The sequence below is a fragment of the Macrotis lagotis genome, chromosome 1, assembly GCF_037893015.1.
Source record: "Macrotis lagotis isolate mMagLag1 chromosome 1, bilby.v1.9.chrom.fasta, whole genome shotgun sequence".
In the NCBI taxonomy this organism is placed as follows: domain Eukaryota; kingdom Metazoa; phylum Chordata; class Mammalia; order Peramelemorphia; family Peramelidae; genus Macrotis; species Macrotis lagotis.
The window spans coordinates 326,968,895-326,984,275 of record NC_133658.1 but is presented as its reverse complement, the minus strand read 5'-3'; the positions used below and the strand labels follow the sequence as shown (position 1 = coordinate 326,984,275).

The 15,381-nt window shown below is 39.7% G+C and overlaps 1 protein-coding gene across 4 annotated transcripts in view; it reads right to left on the bottom strand.

Annotated features, from left to right (window-relative positions):
• The window catches only part of NR6A1 (nuclear receptor subfamily 6 group A member 1), a 281,543-nt gene extending 267,013 nt beyond the window's left edge, over positions 1-14,530 (bottom strand). For all 4 annotated transcript variants that reach the window (XM_074211600.1, XM_074211601.1, XM_074211597.1 and 1 more), the window contains exon 1: positions 14,137-14,530. In XM_074211600.1, coding sequence (XP_074067701.1) covers positions 14,137-14,290 — 154 coding nt within the window. In that variant the 5' untranslated portion in view covers positions 14,291-14,530. The remainder of the gene's footprint in view (positions 1-14,136) is intronic.
• Between the last annotated feature and the right edge of the window lie 851 nt (positions 14,531-15,381).

Below are 15,381 nucleotides of genomic sequence, written 5' to 3'. Positions count from 1 at the left end.
TAAAAGGCTGATTGGTTTCCTGGTGCCAGTAAAATGATTGATGAATATTTCAACCATGGCTCTTACTCAGAGAAGAGTAACTCTCCCCTCCCCCCCAAAAACTTAAAACCCTCCTCTCTCCTGTAGTATTACACCCTCCCCCACTCTTATACCACCCAACCCCTTCCTGCTGAGCTTCCCTTTTATTGACCTACGACATTTAAAAAGGTCTCCCTTCTGTTATTCAAGTTTTTTTTCCCTTTAAATTGAATCTGAAATTCTCTGGTCTAAGAGAATCTCTTCAAGATGCTGATGGAAAGATGCTAAGTCCCAAGAATTCTAAATCAAAACTACTTTGCCAATAGAAACTGATTGTCTCAAAGAAGAAATTAATAATAAAAATAACATTAGTAGCTGCTTCTACAGCACTTTGTTTTACAAATATCCTACATGATAGCTAAGTAGAATGACCTAATAAAAGAAGCATTGGTTCTGAAGTCACAGAGGGTTTAAATCCTACCTTTTAAGTTTACTGTGTCCTTGGACTCCCCTCTCTAAAGTGAGTGGCTTGAACTACTCTGACATACCCTTCAAGTTTATTATTCACAGTCCTATAATATTGGACAAGGATTATTATTCCCATTTTATTTATGAGGAAGTTGAATAAAATTCAAGGAGATAACATGATTTGTCCAAGATTATTAAAAAAGTAACAGGATCAGGGACACAAATACAGATCCTCTTGCCTCAAGATCTAATCACTGATAGAAGAGACAACTATGGCAGAAGGAAAGAGCATAGGAGTTAGAATCATAGATTTGAGTTCCAAGATCCACTTCTACCACATAACCAGCATGACCTCCAGCAAATTTTCTGGTCCACCTCTTCTCTTGGCAAAATGAGGGGAGTGGATAATATAAATTCTAACATCTCTTCAAGACCCAACTCCAATAAATATTCTTGAATACACCATCACCTTCCCAAACAATGAGATCATTGCTATTTGATAGAAATGAACTGAACCCATGCACCCTTTCCAGCCTCTTTAGGAATACTAGCAAAAGACAATAATAACTATATCTTTTCTCTCCTTAGGTTCCCCCAGTTTGCCAAGGACCAACCTTGAGAAGCTTAATTTGACTAGACTCAATATCAGGGAAGCTATCAACAGAATGAGTATGTATATATAAGTATGCTTGTGTGAGTACAAATAAATTTTAAGCATTCTCTCTCGGGGCACAATTTGAGTTTCACATTTTCTCCTGAACCTTCCCGGCAACTAAAACCTAGCTTTCTCCAATCTCACTTTTCAATCTTCCTTTTAGCTCATTCTCCACATCAAATTAACTGCCAATCTCAGTTATTTCTACTTTCTCTCACCTGTTCCATCCTGTCATCTCCCATTGTGATCTTCAAGAGCTCTCATCTCTTTCTGAACTATTTTTATAGTCTTTTAATGGATCTCCCTCCTCCAACCTCTCTTTTACAATCCCTCCTTTATAACATTTTCCAATAAACTGATTTTCCTAATACTGAGTTCTAATTATGTTGCTCCTCCACTCAAAATCATATTTTGCATGGTAAGGAGGTAACATGGTATAGTGGAAAACATATTGGCCTTAGAGTCAGAAAATCAAGGTTCATATTCTGGCTCTGCTCTTACTAGTTGTAACCTTGCAAAAATTATTTAATTTTTCTAACCCACACTTAGCTGAGCTATAAAGTGAGAAAAATACTCATACTATCTACCCCAAAGAATTTTTGGAGAGCAAAGTGCTTTGCAAATCTTACAGTGCAATAGAAATGAGTTACCACCAAATAAAGAATATAATTTTGATCATGGTAAAGCCTTTCATATTCTGGGCTGACTTATCTAACTCTTATCTTGTACCACTCTCCTTCAATTATTCTCCATTTGAAACAAATTTAATCACTCTCTATGCCACTATTCATGCTTCTTCGTTCAAGTATTGTCAAACTCTTCTTGAGCCTTTGACCCATATGTCCATGGGGTTTTTCTTGGCAAAGGTACTGGAGTAGTTTGCTATATCCTTCTCTAGTGGACTAAGGAAACAGGGTTTAAAAGACTTGTCCTGTGAACAAGTGTCTCAAGCAGATCTACTTATAGTACTCCTCCATTAAAGTTCTTCCCTTCCTCCAAGATCCAGCTTTGACCCTCCTCCAGAGCCTCTTCTTTACTTCCCTGTTTCCCCACTACCTTTTTATTCAGGTTTGAAATATGAATTGTCAACCAACTCTTCCCTCAAACCTTAAAGTCAATTAGCTAATAAATCTTAAAGATTCTGCACCTATGCTTTTGCACATCCCTTCCCCCTTGCTTCCCATCCTACCACTACCAATCCACAGCTTCCTTCAAAACTTTAAATAGTATATCCTATAGAAAACCTATTTAGACTCTCCAAGCTGTAGTCTTCTTGATCTTCCTCCTCCAATTACCATGTATATTTATATTATTTTTTCTGTGGACATGTTTCCAATTGAATGTAAGCTCGTTGAGGGCAAGAACTACTTTTTTTTTTTGTCTTTCTATGCCCTACACCTAAAAGTACCTGACATCATCATTGGTGCTTAATAAAGGTTTGTTGAATGATTTTTTTGTTTGTTTTTGCAAGGCAACAGGGTTAAATTTTCCATCACACCAAGGTCACAAAGCTAAATAAGTGTTGAGTATCTAAGGTCACATTTGAATTCAGGTCCTCTAAGGCTGGTGGCTCTAACCACTGTGCACCTAACTAACTCCTGTTGAATGAATTCTATGAAAGGTAAGGTTAATTTATTCTCATGACTGAACTATGCCAGCAACATAAAATAAAAAATGTTTCAGGATGTGTTCCATACAGAGAAAAGATATGGAACTCCCAAGAATGAGTTCTTCCACCATCTCCCTCCCCCAAACACTTTTCTGGCCTTTAATCCCCATACCAAGCTTCAGTGGAAGTTCTGATCCTGTACCTCCATTGTTATTCACATTGTTATGTGACATTTCTTTAGCTTGCTGACTTACCACAGAATGACTTCTACCTAGCAACTGCCCTAACCCCCTTAACAACAAGTAATTGACTTACACTAAAATGTCATTCACACCAGAGACAAGGGGCAGCCTCTGTCCCAGGGCTAAAATTGAAATGCTGATTCTATACTGGTCTTCACTGTATTTTTTTAAATTGCAGGTTAAGGGAGTTATAAATACAACAAACTGGTTAATTCTTGCTATACAGGGCACTGTGCCAGAGCTAGATGTGATACAATGCTTAACAGAGATTTGGTCTCTGTCCTCAAGGAGGACAGAGTTTAGTCAAAGGATAAGATACAAACATTAGATGATAAATAAATTCAAGTTAACCAAGTTTCAAAGGGATCAAGGCATGAGAAAACCAAGTTTTAAATGACTTAAATTCCTCAATGAACACCAAATTGTGATGCTGAGATCTCAAGACAATGCCACTGAAACATAAACCCTGGCTAGTCCTATCAAGCTGAAAAGGCTTTGATTACAGAATCAGCCTCCTGAAAAGGCTTTTCATTTTCCTAAAGGCTGATCACAGGAATATTTTTTCCCCCCACAACTCATGAAACTATCATCTAAGATGGGAAAGGGATGAGATATGGTTTAAGGGACACAACACATAGAAAAAAATAAAATTTCTTGAAATTCTATAATCCCCCTCCAAAAATATCAGTGTTTTTTCCTCCCAGTCAAAAACCCACTAGATGTGAAAATTCACTAGATTTGTCCATCCCACATCAATACATCTGAACATTAACAGTATGTTATAGAAAAGCAGCTGTGACACAGCACAAAGAACCTGAGGTTTGAATCACTGTTCTGACATGCTTCATTTGTAATGTAAGAATGACTCTTAATTGTTGTGACAAAATCACTGCAAGTATTATCTCAACATTCACAATTGTGAAAACTCTGTGGATAAAGAGTAATTTTCTATTAGATTTATGTAGCCACAACTAAGATAATGAAGGGTCAAGAAAGAGGTTTCCAACATCAGCTAACAAAAGATATCTGAGAATATAGTGAGGGCAAGGTATAATTAGGAAAAATGTTCCCCTTTGATTCTGTTCTAAATAAATAAAACAGATAAGAGGTCTGGCAATATTCAGTTGTTTATTATAGAAATGGAAAACCACAACTATGAAGTACAAGAAAAGGGTTGGTGATCGTTTTAAAAAATTAATTTAATACTGTCTCCTTTCCATTTCTTTTCAAACTAGAGTTCATATTAAATCAATTCTATAGATTAACCAATAAGAATCATAGAATTTCAGTTTTGAAAGAAACATAGAATGTTATACCTTAGAAAAGGATCTCAGGGACTAATCTTTGCCCCCTTTTTGTATAAAAGAGGAGAAATTAAGGTGAAAGAAACCTCTATCACAGGTATCCTATCCTCCATATCACAGTGATAGAGCTGGGACTAAAGTCTCCAGATTTCTTCATTACTCTTTCCATTAATTATGTGGCCCTGGGTAAGTCACTTCTTTTTCTGAGTCTTAGTCTCTTATTTGTACTATGAGGGAATTTGGGTTAGATAGCCTCAAGTTTCTCCCACAGGAGTGTATGAACTACATAATTTAAAAAAAAAAAAGGCTATAAGGCAAACAGATCTGAGGAAGAAGTCATTTTTATTCTGAAGAATTTTTTCCACTTGGAAACTGAAAATTCCTTGGTCACTGTACTATGACTAATTTTCATATTATTAACGTGCTGCTCTAGGTTGCAGAGTTTTACATATATGATGAGGAATAAAAAAGAACAACCCTGAGAGGTAGGATAGTAACTATATCAATCTCTAAACCCACTTTTACAGATGAAGCCTAGTTAAGGTAGTGACTTCTCCAGGAGTTACACAGTAAGAAGCAGAGGCTGGATTCCAAGTGTAACTTCAAAATCAGTTTTCTTTCCCATATAAACAGCTACATCCAAATACCTTCAGTGCAAATAATTAATTACCCGAATAGATGACTCTTGGAGGCACCTTTTAAAAGGATTACCAAATACATATAAAAATATTAAATTATCTCCAGCACTTTAACAAATTCACACTCAAAATTTCTGAAACCACCCACTATTAGAGCTTTCCATCAAATCCCCTAATTTCTCCCAAAAACATATAACATTTTGTTGTCCTGGTACTGGATTTCAGAAACAGTACACTTAGCAGCTGACATAGCAGTGGTGCAGATATGGGGACCAAAACAGACAAAGAGAAAGTGATAGGCATATACATATATAGGTGTGAAGATATACAATATAAGTGTGTGTGTGTATATATATACATAATATATGTATCCGTCTAGAAAAGAGAAAAATATATTACTACTGCCATCTGTGGTTTCTAAGTGAATAGTTTTGCTGGTATAAACTAACCAGAAGGAAAACTGTGAGTAAGACCAAGTGGTTTCAGCATTTGAAGACACTTTTTTTCTTTTTTAGGTTTTTGCAAGGTAAACGGGGTTAAGTGGCTTGCCCAAGGCCACACAGCTAGGCGTCTGAGACCGGATTTGAACCCAGGTACTCCTGACTCCAGGGGCAGTGCTTTACCCACTACACCACCTAGCCGCCCCTGAAGACACTTTTATACAGCAACTGATTCGTGACATTCCTATAGACAAGAAATTGATTTTTAAATTATTTTATTCTTCAATTATAAAATGGGACCTTAGAAGAAATTTAGAACTACAAAAGACTTCGCTATCATTTAGTCAAACTGCCTCATTTTACAGGTGAGTAGACTGAGACCCTGGCAAATGAAGATTCACAGCTAAAATAACTACTTACATTTCTAAAGTGCTTCTGTGAGATGAAAATAATACTTACACATTTCCTTACAGATGAATAAAGAGGCTTAAAAGAAATATAGTGAACTTATCAACAGTAAAATCAGTTGGTGACCAGAAGAACAAGGCCACAAATTTCCCATTATACAATTTATTCATCATTCATTTAACATTAGTTAAGTGCCCACTATATGCCACATAAGGGATTTAGAAACAGGAGTCTCTGTCCTCTAGGATTCATTTTTTGGGTCCAGTTCTCTTCTCACTGCTTCAAATGATCTCTTATGTAGTTAAGAAAAAACAAATTTTCATGTTGTTGGCAAAAGCCAGATTTTTAAGGAGATCATTCCTTTCTCATATATACAAAGCAAGTATTTTGAAGAGCCCCCCCCCAAAAAAAAAAGCTCTGGTAAAGCTCTGGATGGGTTGCCAAAACAAAGCCATCTATTGACAAAATGTAAATAACCAATTGTTTCTAATAGCACTTAAGTGACTAACACAACTAAGGTCTCTAGTTCTAAATCTGATGATTCTATGAAATATTCCTGAATTTATTTGTATTTGACTGAACCTAAGTTTGCCCACATAGCCTGCACCATGTTTAAAATTCAGAGGATTTTCCTCCAGCAGAGGATGATTCAGCATTAAGTCAATATTCAATTTTTTTCCTTAGTCTTCAAATGCAAAAAAATGCAGAGAACACATCCAAAGTTGGGGATTTTCAAAACAATTTGAAGTTAACCTACTCAAAGGCCAATCACTGTAGCCTAGGGATCAAAAGATATAGGGCAGCTGGAGATGGGAGGGTAGGGTAGCAATTTAACCCACCAGCCAGCAGCCAAGGGAAGCCTGATCTGCTCCCAAAGTAAATCATTTTTTAATTAGAATTACCAAGTTTCACTGAGGAAGACAGATTTAAATAATCATTGTATCAAAGGCTAGTCTTTCTTCTCCCTAGGAAGTGGTTATGAATTGCAATAATATTCACACCTAATAAAGAATTTTGAAAGCCATCTCAAGTAGCCAAAAAATTCTCTTTTAAGAATAATTTATATAAGCCAGTGGGAGTTAGTGTCTAATAGATCCTTCACTCCACATTACCATTCCTTCAACTTACTCCAGTGCAGGGAAGGGGTTAGGCATACTACAATATACCAGACATAAAATACAAATTTACCCAAGGAAAGGGGGAAAGTTGGGGACTGTATTTTTAAATTTCCAACAAGAAGTATTTTACCCTGGGGGAGGTCAGTCCAAAGGAACTAGAAAAACTGCAATTTAGTTTTATATTCATGCACTTATATATTAAGCACCCACTCACTATGAGCAGAGTATTGTTCAAGATACCAAGTTCAGATAAAATGTGATCCATGCTCCTAGGGCTTTACATAGATTTTAAATGGAGATATGACATACAAGACAACTACAATAACAAATTCCAGATCTATATATTTTAAAATATATCAAAGCACTTTCTCTGAAATACCCCTTTTGAGTTAATGCTTGCAAGCATTATTAGTTCCATTATACAGATGAGGAAACAGGCTCAGAGTTATTGCATAAAGTGACTTGCCCAAGGTCCCATATCAAGTAAAAGCTAGGACTCAAAACCAGGTTTCCTGACTCCCAAGTTCAGACAAATTTTTGTAATCCTCTTATGTTCCTAAATCTCAATTTCTAACTGAAGGAATACACTGAAACCATTCAAACCTGGTTGCTTGCAAATGAACTCACAACACAAGCTACAATTGCTCCTGTTGGCTACCTTGTTTTAAACATGAAACCACTTAAGCGCACTATGTGAATAACAACAGAAATACTAAATATTAGCAATCCTTCAGAAAGTGGAACACACAGACCACTAACAACTAATGGGGAAAGAAATGAACACAGCAATAAAATCCAAGAAAAAGAGTTCAAAAGACAGAAGCAGCAAATAGTGTTATTACAATATTAAAGTTAACAAACTTTTTCAAAATTAATTATGAAGTTTATGGCTCCATCTACAATCATTTTAATTGTTGTTGTTACTAATAACTAATTGAAAAATAATATTTTGGGGGGGAAAAACCCTTACAAACTCTTCTGAAAACCAAGGGATCAATTGCTCCCCCCCTTTGTTCCCTTCCTGCTCCACCCTCAACCAGCCCCCAATTCCTTCATTCCCCAAAGTGTTTATCTGTTCTTGGTCAAGGAATTCTTTGATTTTTTTTCCCCCTCCAAGTTTGACACAGTTCCCACACAAAAGAGGGATATAGCTAAGTTCACAATAATAGAAGGCACATTTGAATGTCTCAGGCTTTAAAAAATAAAAGAATCTTATATTACTCTTCAATGGTAACTGGCCAAAAGCTTGGTTTTCCTACCAATTATACACATTAGAAATAGTCAACAAAAGAAGGGCATTAAACTTTTGCTACATGCAAAAAAAAAATAGTACAATTCTGGAGTAAAAAAACATAAGAAAAGGAAAACCGAAGACAGGATCAGTAGAATCTAGATTAGCTTCCTAACAATGGAATTAAGAAAATCTTCCTCTAGAGGAGGGTTAGCTTTCCATCTGTTAAAGATATTTAAAGTTAGTAAACCCTCATATAAACCAATAAATACCAAATTATGTGAAAATATTAATCATTCATTTATATGATCTCCAACACTTCCTATCTGTGTGACTGAGAAAGTTACAGTTTCTTCATCTGTAAAATGGAGATAATAAAAATCTTTAAGGTTTTATTAATAAGCACATCTCACAAGAACTCTAAGGTAAAAACAGTGCAAGTATTCCAAGATATTGAAATAACTCCATAAATATAAGTTGTTACTCAGAAAAATACTAAGTTCCTACTGTGTGAACGCTAAAAACTCTCATTTTAAAGTAATTTCTTCACAATCTCTCTGTAAGATATAGGGCACATATTATTACTCCCTTTTACAGATAAGGAACCTGAGGATCTGAAAGGTTAGTTCTCTAAATAACCCAGGGTTACATGGCTAGTAAATTCTAGAGCCAGAATTTGAACTCCTGTTCTTAGAAACTAAGACTAATAACATGTTGCCTTTTAGCAGTGCATCAGAAAGAGGAAAATGGAGATAATAAAAATCTTTAAGGTTTAATAAGCACATCTCACAAAAACTCTAAAGTAAAAATAGTGCTTGGGAGATATTAAGGAAGGTGTCTAGGATACCTGGACAGTGGACACCTAGAAGTGTTGGCATACTAAGGGAGCTTGAAAGTATTGGTAAGAATTCAATAAGGGGCCTAAATAGATCTCTGAATACAGTTGTCTCCGCATTCAATATAATCCTGGTTTTCTGAAAATAAAATTGTATGTCTACACTGGGCAAATCCCCCTCCCAACAGTTTTACTACAGATTTAGTTTGGGGATTGTGGAGGCAGGAAGTGGTAGTGGAATAGGGTCTGAGTTAGTTCTCCCTAATTGTCACAACAAAGGAATAGACTTTTAAAAGCTGGACAACTGAAGCTGAATCTAGCAACATGCAAATCTGAGCATTCATAGTTTCATTTAACTTTCAATCTCACTATGAGGCAACACTTTCCTCAGCAATCTTTTGCTCAAATAGATCAAATCCTCCAGAATTCTCTAAATTTTAAAAAGTTTTGATTCCAATTCCTACCTTCTCTCTAGTAACCTCCTAATTGTTAATTCCATTGGTTCAAGAGCTTCTACAATCCGATGCCATTCTCTCCTCTCTCCCATTTCTCTCCCTCCATATAATTCATTGTGCAAGTCAATTTCATAACAAGCCCCCCCATTCTCACACCTCAATACCTTTGCTTCCAGTTCTCTAATGCCTGAAATGTTCTCCCCCTTCTTCCTCTCCTTTTAATGAATTTCTAATGACCCTTCAACCCTAAATCAAATGGCGTCTCCCTCCTTGAAGCCTCTCCTGATCCCAACAGACTGGAAGAAGTCCCCCAATTGTATAGCACTTGTCTTTCCATCTCACTAAAGAACTGAACTATGATGCTGTGTAATACATAGGTGAATATTTATCTGCCTAAAAAAAAAAGCTTCAAGAGGACCAGGTCTCTTATCTAAACTTTATTCCCCCTCCCCCATGGTGTTGGTGTTCTGCATACAATAATAAATGCATAATTTATTGACCGGAATCACAGAAATTTTAAGTGGGAAAGAAACTTAGATCACCTGGTCCAAGTTATTGTTCAAAGTATAGGGTATCCCAAAAATCTAAATGCAGTTTCATGTTATTAAAGCTCAAATAAGCTTTAATTAAATTATTTTTAATTAAAGTTTTAATAGCATAAAATTACACTGACTCTTTAAACTGAACTCTTTTGAGCCATCCTATGTAATCATTATAACTGCATAAGTTGACCACACGATAGCAGTTAAATATTATATCTAACCCATATTTTCTATTTATTACATTGTTCTTGCAAAAAAAATAATTACCTCCTAAATCTTCCCCCACCTATTTCTGAAAACCCAATTAACTCATTAAGCTGTATGTATGCCCATGTTTGAATGTATTACCTATTCTTCTCAAATAAAATGAATCCCCACCTAAATTATTCTTCTTTCTTCTGAAAGTCTTTCTATAGTTTTCTTCAGGTATATCTACAGTTGAGCAAATGTATTTGTTGTAAAAGAACCCTATGAGACAGCAATAGAAAAATATCTTGCCCACTCAGCACAAAGAATTCCTGGAAGGGTTGGGACTGCTTTCATCAAAGGCAGACTGTCCTGTTACCAATGAGAAAAGAACAGAAAAACCATTTAGAAGACTGTAAATTAAGCATCCTCGGGAATTCCTCCAGGAAAACATTGCTAAAATTCCACTTCCAAGTTTTATTGTTTCCACACTTCTATCAGTATTAAGCATTTATTTTCTCTACTATAGTTCTATTTTACATAACTCAAAATGTCCCCTAAACTTAAAAATCTCAGGAGAGAGCCCTGGTTATTTCAATGAAGAAAATCAGTTCCTAAGGCAAAAAGTGAAAAGAATTCAGCCCCTCTGACTAGTACTTAAGGAGAAATGAGGGGGTTTGGATTAGATACTTAATAAGATTCCTTCCAGAGCAAACATTCTTTATTCTATGATTTTAGATCTTCATTTGAATTAGAGAAAGATGTAATTAGGAAGCAAAAGAAATTTTTGAAAAATGTTTATGTAGAAGGCTACACATTTTCACTGGTATACTGTAGTTCTCTTGGGAGCTCCAATTGAAGCTTTAATACAGAGAGAACAAAAGATAGTGTAAAAAATCAACTGTCAGATTATTTTACCCTGCCACTCAAATATGATCATTCCATTTCTCTTCTATAAGTATTTGTTAGACTTATGTGCCAATTTCCCATGTATGTATAGCAACACAGAAAATTACTTGAAAAATTTTGCAACACTAAATAAGGCAAATGTCAAATACTAAAATGATGTAGTTTTCCACAGTATAGCTAAAACTCTGCCATTTCAACATTCAGGAAGATGGATAGGAAATTTGAATGAGTAAAATCATCATTAAAGTTCTTTAAAATGTACCAATGAATAATTGATAGCTAAGGCAATTCCTAGCCTTTCCTTAACTACTATATTGCTTTTTAAGTAGACAAAAGTAATCAGTCTGTTCTAAGGTTTGTCATCTTTGTGGATGTGAAGTTTTACAGGCAACAAAGGCCATATTTTACTTTATATATGTTAACAGAACTTGCTTGAAAGAGCCCAAAACAGTCTAGTTTTTTCAAACAGGTTTACAGTATTCACAGATTAATGACTAAACTAAATTATCAAAAAAAATACAGTTTGAAATAAAGTCCAATGAATTAAATAGATGGGCTTTGTTCTATAACTCTTTCTCCCTGTCCCAACTGGATCCCAGGTTCCCCAATTGTTTGTCAAGAAATTTCATTGATTTCAAACAATTTCACAATTCAAAAGTCCATCTCCAAAGACATCACCATACAGGACACTCAAATATACAGCTAGCACTACTTTTATCCACATTCCCCATATTTTAATCTGGATCAAATCAAACGCGACCAACTTCTTTCCACCTGCAACTTGTGCTTTATTCAAATATTAAGAAAACACAAACTCATCTGAATTTATAAAATAAAGCAACAAGGTCAGCAAGGATTTGGGGGTCACACATTCCATAGATTCCTTCAAAGTCAAATATATACCTCCCAATTCTAAGTCCGATTTAAAAGATATTTCTGCAATACTGTGGTCAGTTATTTTCAAGTCAAAAGTTTTACTTGGAAGTCACTTAGAACATCAAAAACATTCTGTTCTTAGATCCCTTCCAGCTCTAAATTCTAACAAGCATGGGTCTCTAGTGCTACCTAGCTTTAACATTGTTATCTTTATCTTAACAGTTCTATTGTGGTTTTCCTTTAACATTTTATATCTGACGTTTGAAGTCTCAATTTATGTAATTCCATGATTAAGTCAACTAAACAATTTCAATTTCAAGTATCTAAGAAGAGTAAAAGCTTCACTCTGAAATGCATATTAGTGAAAAAAGATGGAAACCGCACCAAATAAATAAAGCTTTTGCCACTTTAGCATTTGCTATTGCAGGTCCCCTAGCACCCTTTGTAATTCAGAACTCGCGGTGCTATAGCTCCAGCAGCTAATTGCTCCAGGGCGCTTTCCAAGTTCAAAAGTTCACCTTTTACGACCTCACAAAGGCTTCTTACACTTAACTAATAAACACATACCCAAGGCAAACACTGAAGGGAACTATTATCAAACATACAAATAAACCTTCAGTGCAAGGAGTACACACATTCCCCTCACCCCCCAAAAGTCAGTGCAGTCTGGGACCAAGAGGCCTAATGAAGGGGTGATGATACCTAAACGGGATGCCCACCTTCACCATCACGCTTTCCAAAGCTTTTATTCACTCTGGGCCTCACAAATCTCTCTAAACCTATAAGCCAACTGAGACAAAGCCTAGAAGGGCCAATTCCTCGAACAGGCTCTAGTGAGGATGAATTGGGGTACCAGGCAACGGGGGCACCAATGGGGTTAAGCGAAAAGACCATTCTGGTATAACTCAGTACTGGGAGAATAAGTTGAGGAGCAGGAAGAAAATTCGAGAGAAAATGTAGGTAAACAAGAGTTTCTGGCCACTATAGGCTGTTAGGCTGAGAATAAGAACTAAAGTCACAAAGGCCATGGACAGAAATGAGGCAGAGGAAGAGGAGAAGATCGTAAGGGGATCATGGACCTTGAGGCAAGATCCTGAGAGGGAGGGGTTGGGGAGGAAAGTTAAAGGGGGGCAGGGGGGAGGTAAAGCTCGGACCCGAGAAGTAGGGGAATCCAAGCCCCCAGGTGAAAAGGGCTCAGATTTAAAGACTTGCGGAAAGGACCCGGGAGGAAGAGTAGAAGGAACTCAAAGGAGATGGGACTAGGCAACAGAAAGGATTGAAAAGGGCCGGAAAAACTAAAAAGGTTGTGAGAAATATCCAAGATCCCAGGGGGCACTCGTGCTTGCGGCAATCAAAGGGAATTAATTCATACAAACTCCGAAAAGGTGAGGCAGGGTTCTGAAAATGGGACGAGGGAGGATGTGTCTAAGAGAGGTAAGACCAGAGAAACTTTAAAAGACGGGCAAGGGGGGGCTGAGGATAGAAAAGCTACAGGGGAGAGGAGGAAGGGGTGAAGGAGGAGTTAAGGCTCCTGGAGTCGGGAGGAGTCCGCTACCAGGGATGAGAGGTTGTCCCGGGAATTCGAAATTAAAAGAATGGGGTGGGGGCAGCCGGAAGAAGGGGGTGGGATCTGCAGGATCGGGAGGATGTGAGGTCCAGGAGAGCGGGGAGGTGTGGGGGGGAAGGGTCGGGAGAAGTGCGGGGGACCCCTTGGGAGGGGGGTGCGGAGGGGAGAAGTGGAGGGGGCAGGATCCGGGGGGCAGGAGGGGTCCGAGTGAGAAGGGGGGAGCAGAAGGGGTCTGGGTCATGGGGGAGGGGAGAAGGGTCCCAAGAATAGAGGGAAAGGAGATCCGGAAATTGTGGTGGAGAGGATGGAGAGCAGAGGAGCTCCGAAACGGGGGGCTGGAAACGGGGGGGGAGGTCGGAGAATGAGGAGGGGGCGCGGAGGGGGAGGGGAGGGCTCCAACCCGGGTGTTCGGGGGCCTGAGGTCCCGGGCCGAGGGAGGGGAGGAAGTGGGGTGAGGGGGGAGAGGAGAGGAGAAGAGAAGAGGGGGGTGGCACAGGAGAGAGGGAGGAAGGGAGAAGAAAATCTGGGAGGGGGCGGGGAGGGAGGTCAAGGGGCACGGTTAAAGGGATCCCGGATGGATGCTGGGGGCCGCGGGAGGAGGGGAAAGAAGCCCGAGTGGGGGAGAGGGCGCCTACCGTTGCGCGGGGCCGGGGCCGCCGGGGCTGGGGCCGGGGCCGGGGCCGGGGCCGGGGCCGGGGCCGGGGCCGGGGCCGGGGCCGGGGCCGGGGGCGGCTCGGGAGAAGCGGAGGAGCCTCCGGCGCCGCTGTGCGGCCGCTCGTCCCGCTCCATGGGCGCGCTCAGGACCCGCGCGGGCTCCGCAGCCCCGCCAGGGGCGGCTCCCCAGAGGCGGAGGCTGTCATGGCCCGGGCCGGGCCGGGCCGGGGCGAGCTGGGCCGCTCGGGTGCTCGGCTCCGGGTCCGGAGCGGCGCTGGGTTCCGGACGCTCCGCCTGTGACTGAGCCTCCCGGCCGAGCCCCAGGCCCGGCCCCTCAGCACTGGCCAGCTCCCTCCCCCGACGTCACCGCGCCCGACTCCCTGGGCTCCGCGGCGCACGCTGGGAAATGGAGTCCGCCCCGCGGCACCGCCCCGGCTTGGAGCACACCAATCCTAGCCCCGCCGTGGGAAGAGGTGAGAGTACGAGCCCTCCAAAAAAGGGCGAGATACTACAGATAAGGATGAATCCCAAACACTCCTCTATTTTACAGTCATGATGCATAAAACTTTCCATAGTACGCGTCTGCATCGATTGTTTCAGAATCAACAGACTTTGTGCTACCGCAGCTTCCCCCTTTCCTAAAGAATGGAGCATTCCAAAAAGGTAGCTCCCGGGATTAAGGCTCGCCCCTTCCTCCCGGTAGGCTCCCGACGCCTAAGAGCACGTGCTGCAAGGACCGCCCCCCAGGGGCGGGGCATCCGAGGGGGCGGGGAGTTTGAGCGCCCTTTTTGGTTTCTGCAGGTCAAATAGTTCCCAGAAATTAGAAATCTGCCAACATTGTTAGCCTGCTCGTTACAGCATATTTATAAAGGATGTAACACTTTAAACAACATCCCCATGAGTAGGTTGTTCAAAGATCATTCAGATAAAGCTCAGAAAAACTGCCCAGGGTGAAGCAACCAGTATATGTTGAACCTGGAATTTGAACAAGTCTCCCCTGATCCCAAGTTAAGTGCTTTAAGCCACCACACCAATGTTTCCGAGTAAGAAAAAAATAATGGAATTGAAGATGATCCCTCAATCACATGGGGGCACCTGGGTGGCTCCGTGGTTAAATCTCAGGTGGACCTGAGTTCAAATATGACCTCAGACACTTAATAATTAGTCTATCTGCATGACCTTGGGCAAGTCACATAACTCCATTGTCTTGCCAAAAAATAAAAGCA